At 36.0% G+C, this 13,016-nt stretch overlaps 1 protein-coding gene across 2 annotated transcripts; it reads left to right on the top strand.

Moving 5' to 3' along the window:
- The first annotated feature begins 786 nt into the window (after positions 1-786).
- On the top strand, positions 787-12,530 carry septin7b (septin 7b). Of its 2 annotated transcripts, XM_058746451.1 has the most exons (14): positions 787-888; positions 1,029-1,131; positions 3,339-3,445; positions 3,925-4,025; positions 4,197-4,331; positions 5,791-5,908; positions 6,268-6,360; positions 6,818-6,914; positions 7,493-7,544; positions 7,816-7,941; positions 9,196-9,216; positions 10,340-10,475; positions 11,347-11,480; positions 11,607-12,530. In XM_058746451.1, the coding sequence occupies exons 1-14, from the start codon at positions 802-804 to the stop codon at positions 11,644-11,646; spliced, it is 1,350 nt and encodes a 449-aa protein (XP_058602434.1). In that variant the 5' UTR covers positions 787-801; the 3' UTR covers positions 11,647-12,530. The 2 variants fall into 2 exon arrangements, with proteins under 2 accessions (XP_058602434.1, XP_058602435.1); XM_058746452.1 differs by lacking the exon at positions 9,196-9,216.
- Positions 12,531-13,016: the final 486 nt, after the last annotated feature.

A 13,016-nucleotide genomic window follows, 5' to 3' on the forward strand; every position in this document is an offset into this window, starting at 1 on the left:
TTGAGCTTTTTCAATGTAGCCATGCTTTTTCTAAATCTCACAAATAACAGAATTCATATGTAGGCACAACTAATTTCATGCATATATCCTTAGATGGAAGTGTTTTTAGGATCATGACAAATGTAAATGCAGTTCATTATGTCACTCCAAGCATACGACATTTTAGTATCTCTCTGATACTTCACCTGCCATAAAAAACAACATTTTATATTTGATTTATATTTGTTACTCGTATTTTTTTTTTTTCTGTGACTTAATGTGAGGAATATTCCACATGTATTGCCATATGGAGTTTTTCCTAGATCAGTAATTGTTTATTTTTTTATTTTTTTAAAGGCAGCTAAATAGTTTAATGTGTAAAGAATATAATTTGGAATATTTTTAGTTTCTGTTTTATTCGGTTACATTTTTTCTACTGTTAGTACTGTACTGTTGTATACTATTGTTAAATCCTTAATTTATTTTAGCCAAATTATTGTATTTATTTTATTTAAATTAATTACTTACTTTTTACCTAAACTTTTGCACTTGACCCCCTGAAACTCCCTTGCAAACCCTAGTTTTTGAAAACTTCTGTCCTATATTCTTCAGTAGATGTTTGTATTTTTTTTTTTTATTTGAGTCACTTGCGTCATTGAGCCTCTGACTTTCTCTCTATCAGTTCAGCTTAAACCTTTTTTTTTTTTTGACATGCCAAAGCAATTTCAAGCATTTGGAGCCTGTGTATATGTCTCACATTTTTGTGCTTTTTTTTTCTCTCCCTCTTTGTCCAAAAATTCTGTTGTATGCTGAACTGTGGACATGCAAAACATCTCTTCTGACGTCTTCATTTTGCTCTCCATCTCCCTCCACCAATATCATGCATTTCTGGGATTCAAATACACAGCAGTAAGTATGGCTAATACAGGGCAAATAGCACATGATCCCCTTCTATTTGCTTACTTGAGAGTGCAATTGTGTGTTATTCACTGTGAGCATATACCAGCAAGTTTCTCTGATCAAAAAAGTGTTTTTCTGTCTGTTTTCAGCAGCAGAAGAATCTGGAGGGATACGTGGGCTTTGCAAGCCTCCCCAACCAAGTGTACAGAAAGTCTGTGAAGCGGGGCTTTGAGTTCACCTTGATGGTTGTAGGTAAGGAAACGCATTCTTTGAATGTATTGATTTTGATCTGCTTTGTAACCTTCGGCATGCGGCTTGCAAATACCAAACTACACTCAACGTGTAGCTAAGTTAGCGACACATTGCTTGTGATGGATTCAGTGTGCGCTGCAGTCATTATGACCACTTGAAGAGCTTCCTGTCTAGTTTTGAATGTTTGCCAGTTTGAGACTACATTCTTGACATTTGGTCTAAGCGCTGTTTGGATAACCATGCAGGAAGCAGGGGTTGAATGGCAGTGATTTCACATCCTGTTCATCTTGAAAAATGCAAAGAGTTTTCAGTAAAGAACACCTAAATGGCTGACATTTTTGAAGGCGTAGCTTTGATGTTGTTTCTTTTAATCAAGTTTGCGGTGATACGGGATCTGTCTTGTTTTTGCTGGAATTTGCTCTGAAATCTTACGGAGCTGTGTTTGCTTTGGCTTTGCGTGCGACCTGTGGTTTTGTACCCGACATCTCCTGCGTTTATGAATCTGACCCAGGGACTCGTGGTTGTGCGTGCTTGAGTTATTTTCAGTCGCAAGTGAAAGGCATGTTCAAGACATTATTTGTGGTCTTTACAGCTGCAAAATATTGTCTTTGGTAGACGGTTTAAACTTTTTCGTCACATAGTATCCCAACATTTAACTGATTTTAATGTCATTAATGAAGTTTTATAGTGCTTTCTCTTGCTGATTTGTAATACAAATTGGCTGTGCTGTGCGGGTGGACTTTACCCAGTTGTTCTTGCATTAGTGTTTGGGTATGGAAAACGGCCAAGTCTGTAATGGTGCCAGCCACTCGCCCTGCCAGAAGCAATTTACTCTAGTTAATGTGCTGACCTCACTGCGTGAGACCGCACCGATGAATGTCACGCTCTCTTAGTTCTAACCTTCATCCAGCGCTTATCCGTTACTCTAGTAGTTTAGTCCCGCTGCTTGCGCTCTGTATTCACACTAATGCTAAACGCATAATAATGAAGCATCATCACAGCTCTGGAGAGGTATTGAGTTGGTCATATTTGAATTTCCAAAACAATTAGCGGTAAGTATTTAGAATGAAGTTCACTTAGTCACATCTTGGCCATTAACGGATTTACTAAAGAACTGCCAAAAAGCTGCTTGTGAGGTTAATTCCACTGTTCTCCCGTGGGGCTCTTAGAGTTCTTAGACTGGATGCAAAAAATGCTGCTCCCTCCAGCATTGACGTAATACATTTAGGGGAAGTTCACACAGGGCATGTCCTTGCATTCCATCTGCACTATTATTTTAATTGTTTGTCTATTTACTTATCCATCAGATGGATGTTTTTGGCCACCGTCTCATGCCATGACTGTCACATTTTTAAGATTTTAAATGTAATGGTAGATGGATGTATTAACCCTAATGCTACATTTTCCCCTCTTTTGTTCTTTCAAAATCTACCAAAATTATTTTTGTGAATCGTGAGTAAATATTTGTTAAATAAGAAGCAATTTTGTCACTAAATTGTGTATGTATTTATCTGCAGTATATCACCCAGCTTTCTAGATATTGTGTCTGCATTGGCTGTTTCAAAGCCCGTATCTGTCAAGCACTATTAATCTTTGAAAAATGCATCTTGAGAGTCCTGTATTTCATATTTGTCTGTGCTTCGTTATGTTGGTATTGAAATAATCTCTAGTCTTCTAGTCCTAGACTCTAGGCCTGATTGTATTCTGATTTTATACAGTTTTATACATTTATTAAATGTTTTGTTTAAAAAAAGTAATGTTTTAGAAAGAAGACTCTTATTCTCATCAAGGCTGCATTTATTGGAACCAAAAAAAAAAGTGAAATATTGCCACTTAAGATAACTTTTCTGTTCAGAAATGTTTAAAAATGTAATTTATTCCTGTCACTAGTATTAATGTTGAAAACAACACCTTAATATTTTTGTTGAAACTGTGATACTTTTTTTCAGGATCTGATGAATCAAAAGATCATAAATATTTTGTACTTTCACTATTTTAATTGCATTAATTTAATGTGTCATTGCTAAATAAAATAATTATAATAATACAAAACTCTTACTGACCTCATAAACTCAAACCTTATTCTTTTGCTGTCTTGGAAGCAGTGGTATTTCCTTCAGTAAATGTATATTTTATAGGAGGATGTACTGAATTCAGGTCTCATTTTAACCTCATGTTTCTCTGTATTTTCTGTCCTTTTTTTTCAGGAGAGTCAGGGTTGGGAAAGTCCACGCTGATAAATTCTCTGTTCCTGACGGATATGTACTCTGGAGAATATCCTGGACCTTCACATAGAATCAAGAAAACCGTTCAGGTATATAGAGTGAAGATTTGTTTCCTAAATGTCAATAGATGCTGCTTGTTCCTTCTCAGTTGTGCACTGGGAACAGAAAATGGGAAACACCTTCTTTTTTTTTTTTTTTTTTACCTGAATATAGCTTTATAATGGTTTTTAGATCATAACTCCAATCACACATTTCCAGGATCCTATGCCACTATACTTCTGGCTTCTCAAGCATACTTAAGTAATACTTCAGTAATAGCTATGCTATGTCCTGCATGTTTGTACTTGTAGCCTTTAGAGTGACTGAGTCCAAAGCTTTACACAACATTTCAGCTTTATGACACACTCCACTAATACCCAGTGGTATGTAAACAAAAGTGACCAAGCAGACAGTAGCTACTAGTGTTTACACCAGCCATTCGTGAGGTCTTACTTATTTAGTATTTACTAGAGCATATGTTGAGGGCCTCTGTGTAGAAATAGTAATTCAGTTGGTCTGTTATCCACAGGTGGAGCAGTCCAAAGTGTTGATGAAGGAGGGAGGCGTCCAACTTCTGCTCACGATAGTGGACACTCCAGGATTTGGAGACGCAGTGGACAACAGCAACTGGTGAGAACGGTTTTAGTGTGTTTGGTGGATTGCCAGATATAATTATCACAGCATGGTTTAATATCAGGTTGCTTGATATAATTAGATGGCTATGTGATTGTGTTTTCATTACTGTGGTGTTGCTTTAAACCGAAAGCATGACCTGAATCTCCTGTGTGTTTTCTGCTCCAGCTGGCAGCCGATCATTGATCACATCGACAGTAAGTTTGAGGATTACCTGAATGCAGAGTCGCGTGTGAACAGACGGCAGATGCCGGACAGCAGAGTACACTGCTGCCTGTATTTCATCGCACCCTCAGGACATGGGTGAGTGATCGGAGACCTGTCCTTCTGCTTTCTTGCTGTTCATTATTCATTATAATGTCTTAAAAAAAAAATTTAAAAAGTAGAAAACTTACCAATGATATGTTGACCTCCCATTTAGCATCACTAATTAAAGTAGTTTGTGTGCATAAGTGACACAATTCAGAGTTTATTCAGCTTTTTTGTGTTGCAGTTTGATTTAAACCCTACAATTTGACATAGGAAAAGATACAATATGCATTAAATGGAACAAAAATGACATTGAAGACTTTTATATTGTTACAAAAAAGATTGTATTTCAAATAAATGAATCCAGAAAAAAAGCTGTATCACAGTTTCCACAAAAATATTAAGCAGCACAAATGTTTTCAACATTGATAATAAGAAGACATGTTTCTTGAGCAGCAAATCAGCGTATTAGAATAATTTCTGAAGGATCATGTGACACTGAAGACTGGACTGATGCTGAAAATTTAGCTTTGCATCTCAGGAATAAATTACATTTTAAAATATATTCAAATAGAAAACAGTTATTTTATTTCACAATATTACTGATTTTGACTATTTTTATCAAATAAATGCAGTCTTGTGTGAGAGACATCTTTCAAAAACATTTTAAAAAATATATATAATTTTGTGCATAAAATAAGTTGGTTGTATACAAACCTATACCATACTTCAGTTCATTCAGTTTTCCCTTTATGTTTGTGAGTTTTTTCCTGCTAAGATGTCTGATAATAGATTTCATTGAGAAACCGGAGTTGAGGTCACTGAAATTTTCCTCTTAGTCAGTGAAAATATTAGAATGACTGTTACTGTAAGCTGTTCTCAGACAATAGCAGATCTGTGTGCAGTGGCAGTGAAGATGCAGGAACGTGTCATTCTATTCAGTCTTGTGTCCACACAGTCATGATGATAATCAGAACTGAAGCGTGGAACAAAGTAAATAGTATGGGTGTTGTTGCCTGTGATTCAAAACGGAAACCAATTTAGCAGTAAAAGCAACACACGACCACTAGTGACTTTTTTTTATTTTTTATTTTATAAAACAACAATATTCAAAACAGCAATATTTCAATTAGTCATATTCAAAAAGTCACCAATGTTCAATAAATAATTACAATAATACATTTCTCTGAAATAAAATGAACAACAAAGATTTATTGGTTATTTAATTTCTTTTTTAATATATATTTTCAATAATTGTATTTTCTTAAAATGTGGATCATCAGATATTCTATCCTTGTAGTTTAGAAGTCCAAATTTAGTTGGACTCCCAAACTACATTATTAACTTATCTATAGCAAATGTGAGTGGTTTTTAACTGTGCAAAAGTTCAAACCCCCTAACCTTAAGTATGAACTGTAGTTTCGGTGATTCTTGCATTTGCAAAGACCATTAAAAAGCTGTTGAGAGAACTGTGATCATTATCATGGTGTCGTGTTGTATGTTTTTCCACCAGACTGAAACCTTTGGACATCGAGTTTATGAAACGGTTGCATGAGAAAGTCAACATCATCCCACTGATTGCCAAAGCAGATACCCTGACACCCGAAGAGTGCCAACAGTTCAAGAAACAGGTCAGCCGGCTGTAGCCTCCAGCTCTCGTGTACTAAGTCCTGTCCGTTTACACTCCTGATTAAGAAAAAGCCAAGAAGAGACAGCAGGAGTTCAAGCCTCCGGCACCATGTGTGTCTTGAGCGCTTTGCCATCTGTCAGAGTATTATCTCTGCAGGAACCATGAGCAGGAGTGCAGCATTACCGCCTAGACAGGAAAGATCAGATGAAAAGATTTGAGCACATCCACAAATAAATAAACAGAGGATGTTCCTCAACCCTAAACAATCGCTCTTGGCGATACTCTGGAGGTTGTGTGCAGGGCCCGAAAGAAATAGCAGAGAGTTTGTGTGATTTTTACAGTCGTTTTTTGTTTCTTTAGATTATGCGAGAAATCCTGGAGCACAAGATCAAAATCTACGAGTTTCCAGAGACGGATGATGAGGAGGAAAACAAGATTGTGAAAAAAATCAAAGTAAGAGTTCTACATTTGCGCAACATGCATATTTCCCAACAAAAACATTCATAATTTATTGACCAGTGAAATTAAACTGACTGTTTTTGCAGTTGTGTGTTTATGAGCTGTGAAATCGTAAATGTCGTTTCTGAGGGCTTTCATGAAATGTTCTGATGGAGGATTTTTGTGTTATACTTTGTACTTCAAACACTTTGTATTGAATTGTGCTTTCTATTTCAAAAGGAAAAGTAAGAAATATCCTTGTTTTCTATGATGTTTCCCCTTTAAATGCTGTTCATATAGGAGAATGAGGTGTAACATAGTAATAAAGTTCTGGATCTGTGTTTGTGGAGGTGGACAGTACATGTGGTTCACCAGGTGGCTGCACACTGAAAGTCTGCCAAGCTTTGCGTGTTGCTTTAGCAGACAGATTCCTTGTACACAGCCATCCATGAGCCTCTCTCTCTCTCTCAAGGATCGGTTGCCCCTGGCTGTGGTCGGAAGCAACACTATCATTGAGGTGAATGGCAAGAAGGTTAGAGGAAGGCAGTACCCATGGGGAGTGGCAGAAGGTAGATGCACTTGAAATGCCTTTGACACACAAATGCATCTGAAATGTTTAGAGTTGCAGTTTTAATTGCAAACCTGTGATTGTTTTGGTCGAGCAGCTAACATAAATAAATAACTATGAATGGTATTATGCAAGATCAGTTAATTTTAGAATATGAAAATTACATAGGTCCCCACTGGCATGGAAAACCTGTAAATATTAAGAAATGAAACCAGGAAAATTTAGCTTTGCATCACAGGAATAAATTACATTTTAAAATATATTCCAATAGAAAGCATTTATTTTCAATTGTAATAATATTCCCCAATAATATTGATTTTATTGTATTTTTGATCAAATAAATGCAGCCTTAGTGAGCATGAGAGACTTCTTTCAAAAACATTTAAAAAAATCGTACTAACCCCAAACTTTTGAACAGTATTGTAGTTGTTCATGGATGTGATTATATGCTCTAAAAAATGTTTTCATCTGCTAGAAATTACTGTGAGGTCAGTCTTTATCCTGCAGTTAACAGCTATAAATGACATTTGAAGAATAGCTTTGTGTTTAAAACCTGATTTATCTTTTCTTTCTCCACAGTTGAGAATGGAGACCACTGTGATTTCACACTCTTAAGGAATATGCTCATCAGGTACAAACAGCCACCGCAAGTCAAAATACACTGAGTTTGGCACTGAGTCTTGTGGAAATAAACAAGCAATAGCTTTGTAAATGAGACTACACTTTGGCAATTTGACCGCAACTTTTGTCAAATGCATTGCTTAAAATGTGTGCTTCTGCTATTTTTCTTCAACAAAAATGCATTAGATATTTTATATCTAATGTAAAGACACTCATATTTAAAGCATGGCTTTGTGGATCCAGTGTTTAAAAATGTACTTGTTTACCTTGTTTTGTGTCAGAACCCACATGCAGGACCTCAAGGATGTAACAAATAACGTCCATTATGAGAACTACAGAAGCAGGAAGCTCGCGGCTGTTACCTGTAATGGAATCGACAACAACAAAACCAAAGGCCAGCTCACCAAGTTAGTTACATTTAGTATCATATCACTGATATTAAACAATTCTGTCTGCTCTATCCAAGAACATGCACTTCACACCAAATGACAAAGGCCTGCATGGTTTGTCCTGAGATTTGTGATGTTTATACACTATTAAGTGTGAGCGGAAATGCCTGGAATAACGCAAGACGGCAGATAGCATCCGTTATATGCAGGGTTACATTCCATACCGCCTCGTCTCGACTCTGACTTCATTGCATCACAATGTGTGAATGTAAATTATAACACTCCAACAACAATGTGTTCCTGGCATGTGCCACTCCACATCTGTGGTGTTGTGTATATGAATTTAAACAGCCGTCTGATTATTAGTAGTGTCATATTAGTGTTTACACTTATGAATAATTTAATACAGTTGAAATGACAAACACACTAACGCTTACTCTGAAATTAACTTGAACCTATTAACTATAATGCTGAACATTTGTTAAATATAGCATTATTAAAAAGGTTTTAGATCAGTATATGTAAGTGATGCTCAGTTGTCCAACAGCATTGTGACATTTTATGTTCCATCATTTCCTGTTGTCTGGTATACAGGAGAGCACACTGTAAACCATACTTACATTTGTGGCTGGCCTACTTCTGTTTTTAAAGTCAACATAAAATGCTGTTTGCAAGTCAAACAGGATATTCACTGGGGGAAAATGTAGGGCAGCACTTTATTTTATCCATTAAGAACTGATTGGATTGTGAGAAGTGGCCGTTACAGAGTGGAGTCAGGTGGTTGTAGAGAAGGGATAATAAAATATAATATAATATAATAATGTGTACTATGTAATCTAACATATAATGAAAAACAGGAAGGGGTTTAACAAAGTAAATGGGGCCTATTTCGATTTCCTTAACCTGATGGCTTAAAAATATTTTCCGTCAGTACATTTCTCTCGTTTGAGGAGGTTTATATCAAGATATCCCTTCACAGTTTGCTGTGCTCCCTAACCCTTAATTTAAGAAGACCGACTCTTAACACAAGCATGTGTGCACATATGCATGAGCACGTGCTCACAGACACGTTTGTGGTCACACCATGCAGCTTCCAAGTAGTCGACAGTCACCTCTAACCTAAAATATCGTTTTTTTGCAGGAAACCACATTAAAAGCGTTATAATCCAGACTAGTCTTTCCTCTCATCTGCTTTCTGTTGACACATTATTTTGCTCTTCAGTGCACAGTATGATTTGTAGCATGCTAAGTGTGTGTGTTTTTGTCTTTTAGAGTTGACTCGGTTGAAGGCATGTAAGTGGTCATTTACATTTTTCCAAATCCCTATGTTGTACGGATCCTCTCTTCCTCTGGGAACGGTGTCTTGCGGTGTCTGTGTTCTCCCTCTTTTTCCATCAGTTCCATGTGTGATTTTTGTTTTTTTTTCCCGGGGAGTAATAGACCTTGTGACAACAACCCAGTTTGTATTGGTTAGATTAGATTTTCCTGATGTGAAATATCTAGGAGTATGTCCTACTGTTTGTCTATGAGTGGGAGAAATAATTGATTCACAGATGCATTGCAGTTTTTCCTCAGACTTTGATTCACAATAATGGTTGCATTCAATTCAAATTCATTCTGCTCATATTTCATGAATAAGATCTTCTATTTTGCAGTTCCAAAATTGAGATCAGTGTTATTTTATGATCATACTATCTTATCTGATACTATCTTAGTTGTGATTCATATTTTGAATATTTAATCACTAATATTTATTAAATTATTAAATTAAATTTTAATGTACTTTATTTCAGTTTTAGTTATTTAGTTCAACAACAACAAAAAAAGAAACTATGCTTCGGCAACTAGCTGAAATAAAATAAGTTGTTGTTTTTTTCCCCTTCTATTTCAAGTAATGATTTTTTTATGGTGTTAGTTTTAATTTCAGTTTTAGTTAACATTAATAACCTTGAATGAGATGCATCATGGATTAATCATTTTGGACTGAATCAACATGGTATCATGAGGTGTCTAAAGATTCCCACCATCTTTGCATATGTTCCTGCCGTACCTCTTTGCAGCTTTCCTGCGCCGCTTTCTAACTCTGATCAGCATAAATGCTTTGGCCATTAACAGCTTTCAGGTTCCTGGAGAACCAGGATGTTTGTTTGTTTGATGTTCTTCCTCCTTTTTCTCTGCCTTAGCAATACTGGCCATGGTAAGCCATGAGCCTTTAGTTGCCTGAGGTGTTTTGTGGAAGCGATTGGTCACGGGTGTCACCTTGAGCTCATCTTTGTGATAAGGAGTGGGCAACGAGGGCTTTGTTGGTCTACCTTTCCATCTCCTCTTGTCTTGTGAAGATGCACAGGGATGCATTGCTCTAGGGCAATCTATAGGATGTACTCTCATGATTGTAATTGGCATGTGTCAATGCTAGGAGCCCCATTGCCCAGATGGAGGAGGAGAGAAGGGAGCATGTGGCCAAAATGAAGAAGATGGAGATGGAGATGGAACAGGTGTTTGAGATGAAAGTCAAGGAGAAGATCCAGAAGCTGAGAGATTCAGAGGCAGAGGTACTGACAACACAATTCCCTCAGCGTGTCCTAAAATGGATTGGGTGATAATTATATCCCAATATTTCAGTATATTATATTTTAATAGTATAATGTAATCTTGATATATTTGCTGGCAATAGGTTTTGTTTTGTTTTGAACCGTAGTTTGGACCACATAGCCATTTTAGATTCAAAATGTTTAATGCAAGAAGTAAAACGGTGAGAATATAGATAAAAATAATCATGTCATGTTTACACACTGTTTTTGCTAAATTAACACAATAATTGTGATTAATCATATTTTCCTTTATATTTACTATATGCACATTTCCACACCAGAGCTATTATAGTTAACTAAAACCATACAAACTCTAGTTACTTGAATAAAAGGAACTTGAACTGAAATAAAAATTAAATAAATAAACTTATTTTATTTCAGCTAGTTTCCAAGGCAGCACTTCTAATTTTTATTTAGTTTAGATTGATGTACTAAAATAATTTAAATAAAATTAATAAAAACTAGACATATTTGAAATAAGTGACAAAAATTACTAAAAACAAAATTAATAGAAACTACAGACATTTAAAAAAAAAAAACTAATTAAAAAAACTTAATGAATCAGAAAGTATACAGACATATTAAACTATACAAACATTTTAATAAAACTTGAACTAAAATGAAAATAAAACAGAAAATGTAAAAACTGTTTCATAACATTAATAAAAACTTAAAAAATAACACTGTTGCACACTCAAGTTCAAAATGCTTTCCAAACTCTCTCTTTTTGCACTTTAGTTTAATTCTGCATTCTGTGTCAGCTGTCTGCTTTGTGTGCTTGATTTGATGGGCAATAACGGAGCCTGGCCTCTTATTTTTGTGACCCGTGCAGCTGCAGCGGCGTCATGAGCAGATGAAGAAGAACCTGGAGGCTCAGCATAAGGAGCTGGAGGAGAGACGACGTCAGTTTGAGGATGAGAGATCCACCTGGGAAACCCAGCAGCGTATCCTGGAGCAGCAGAAAATGTATGTGATCCGACTGATTTATATATTTTTAAATTAAATGATATATTATATCATATTTTTACAAAAATTAACCCTCTGAAATAGAGAGCAGTTTTTTTAAATTAATTATTTTTTCCTCCCCCACAGGACTTTGGAAAAGAATAAGAAGAAAGGGAAGATCTTTTAAAATCATTAATGATGACCAGGTTGTTCTCATTCGCCAACCCCCCTGACCTGATATCTGTGTAGCCTTCAGACTCGGAGCTGTCCTTGCGGTCTGACGGAGGCGTTCAAGCTGTTCGTGGACTTCCGCTAAAGCGTTTACCTTTGTGAAACTCAGTCTTAGGCAAGCCAAACCCATACCAATCTAAATGAAATATATACTGAATTCACTTACCAGCTGATGTCTACAGTCATATTCAAAAAATGTCTAACTGTCAAACTATATTTTGGTGATAAATTGTTTACTCGTTAACTAAATAACATGAACCTCTATAACAGAAGTGCGTTTTTTTAAAAAAGAAAACAATGTGACTGTGCTCCATTTTCCCTCGATGAACCTGAAGAATCCCATGTAACGTGGCCAAATTCTACAACTGTAAATGCACAAGTGACATCCGGGGACGGGCAGACGTATTATTTGCTCTTTTGGCTTATAATTTTGTTTTTTTCTTATTGCAGAAGTGTTTCCAAAGTATAATGTCTGTCTAGTCAGTATCCTTTGACCACCTCCTATAACTTCATTAATGTTATTTCAGTTATTTTTATATATAAATATATAAATATGTATACGTACATCAAGACAGCTAACGTAATATTTTTTGTATGTTTTTAGAATACTCAGCAGACGGGTGTCTTAATTCATGGACAGTCAGGAACAGTCGTGCTCATGATAGAGAGGTTTCAGCATGTTTGTCTGTAAGCTCACCTCTGCTGTACAGTATTTCAGCTGTTAGGACACGAGTCCAAAGCAATTTTTGTTTTGTTTCTTATGTTAAGTTCTGCGTCTCTGTATTTTTAATTTTATTTTTCATTTGTATTGTACAGTCTCTTAATAAACTTGTGATGATACAGGGTGCTCATTTAGATTGCTGAAAGATCTCAAATAGTGTTACAAGACTGGGAACCCTCATCATTTTTTTTTAATAAACATTCAAATCTACTAAAAATCTACCTATAACGTTTTTGTACCAGAAACGCTGATCATAATATTGAAATTATTTTGTTACAGGGCAGTTGTCGCGCTTTCATCACATGTTATCCCCCTGCATCGCGTTAAAAGTAGTATTGCCCAAAACCCAGATGTATCCCCATCTAGGACTGTCGGATCATCTCCCTCTTTTGCTACACGCACGGTGTACACCCAGAATCAAAAAGGCTGGGACTACGTTAAAAAATGTGAGAATATGGCCAGAGGATGCTATTCCTATGCTCCAGGACTGCTTTCATCGCACAACATGGGATGTATTTAAGGGAGAGGGCACGTTTACACATGAATCTCTGGATGAATACACCACAAATATTTTATACTACATTAATTTTTATGTGGACAGTGTA

This window comes from Onychostoma macrolepis, chromosome 16 (assembly GCF_012432095.1).
Source record: "Onychostoma macrolepis isolate SWU-2019 chromosome 16, ASM1243209v1, whole genome shotgun sequence".
Classification (NCBI taxonomy): domain Eukaryota; kingdom Metazoa; phylum Chordata; class Actinopteri; order Cypriniformes; family Cyprinidae; genus Onychostoma; species Onychostoma macrolepis.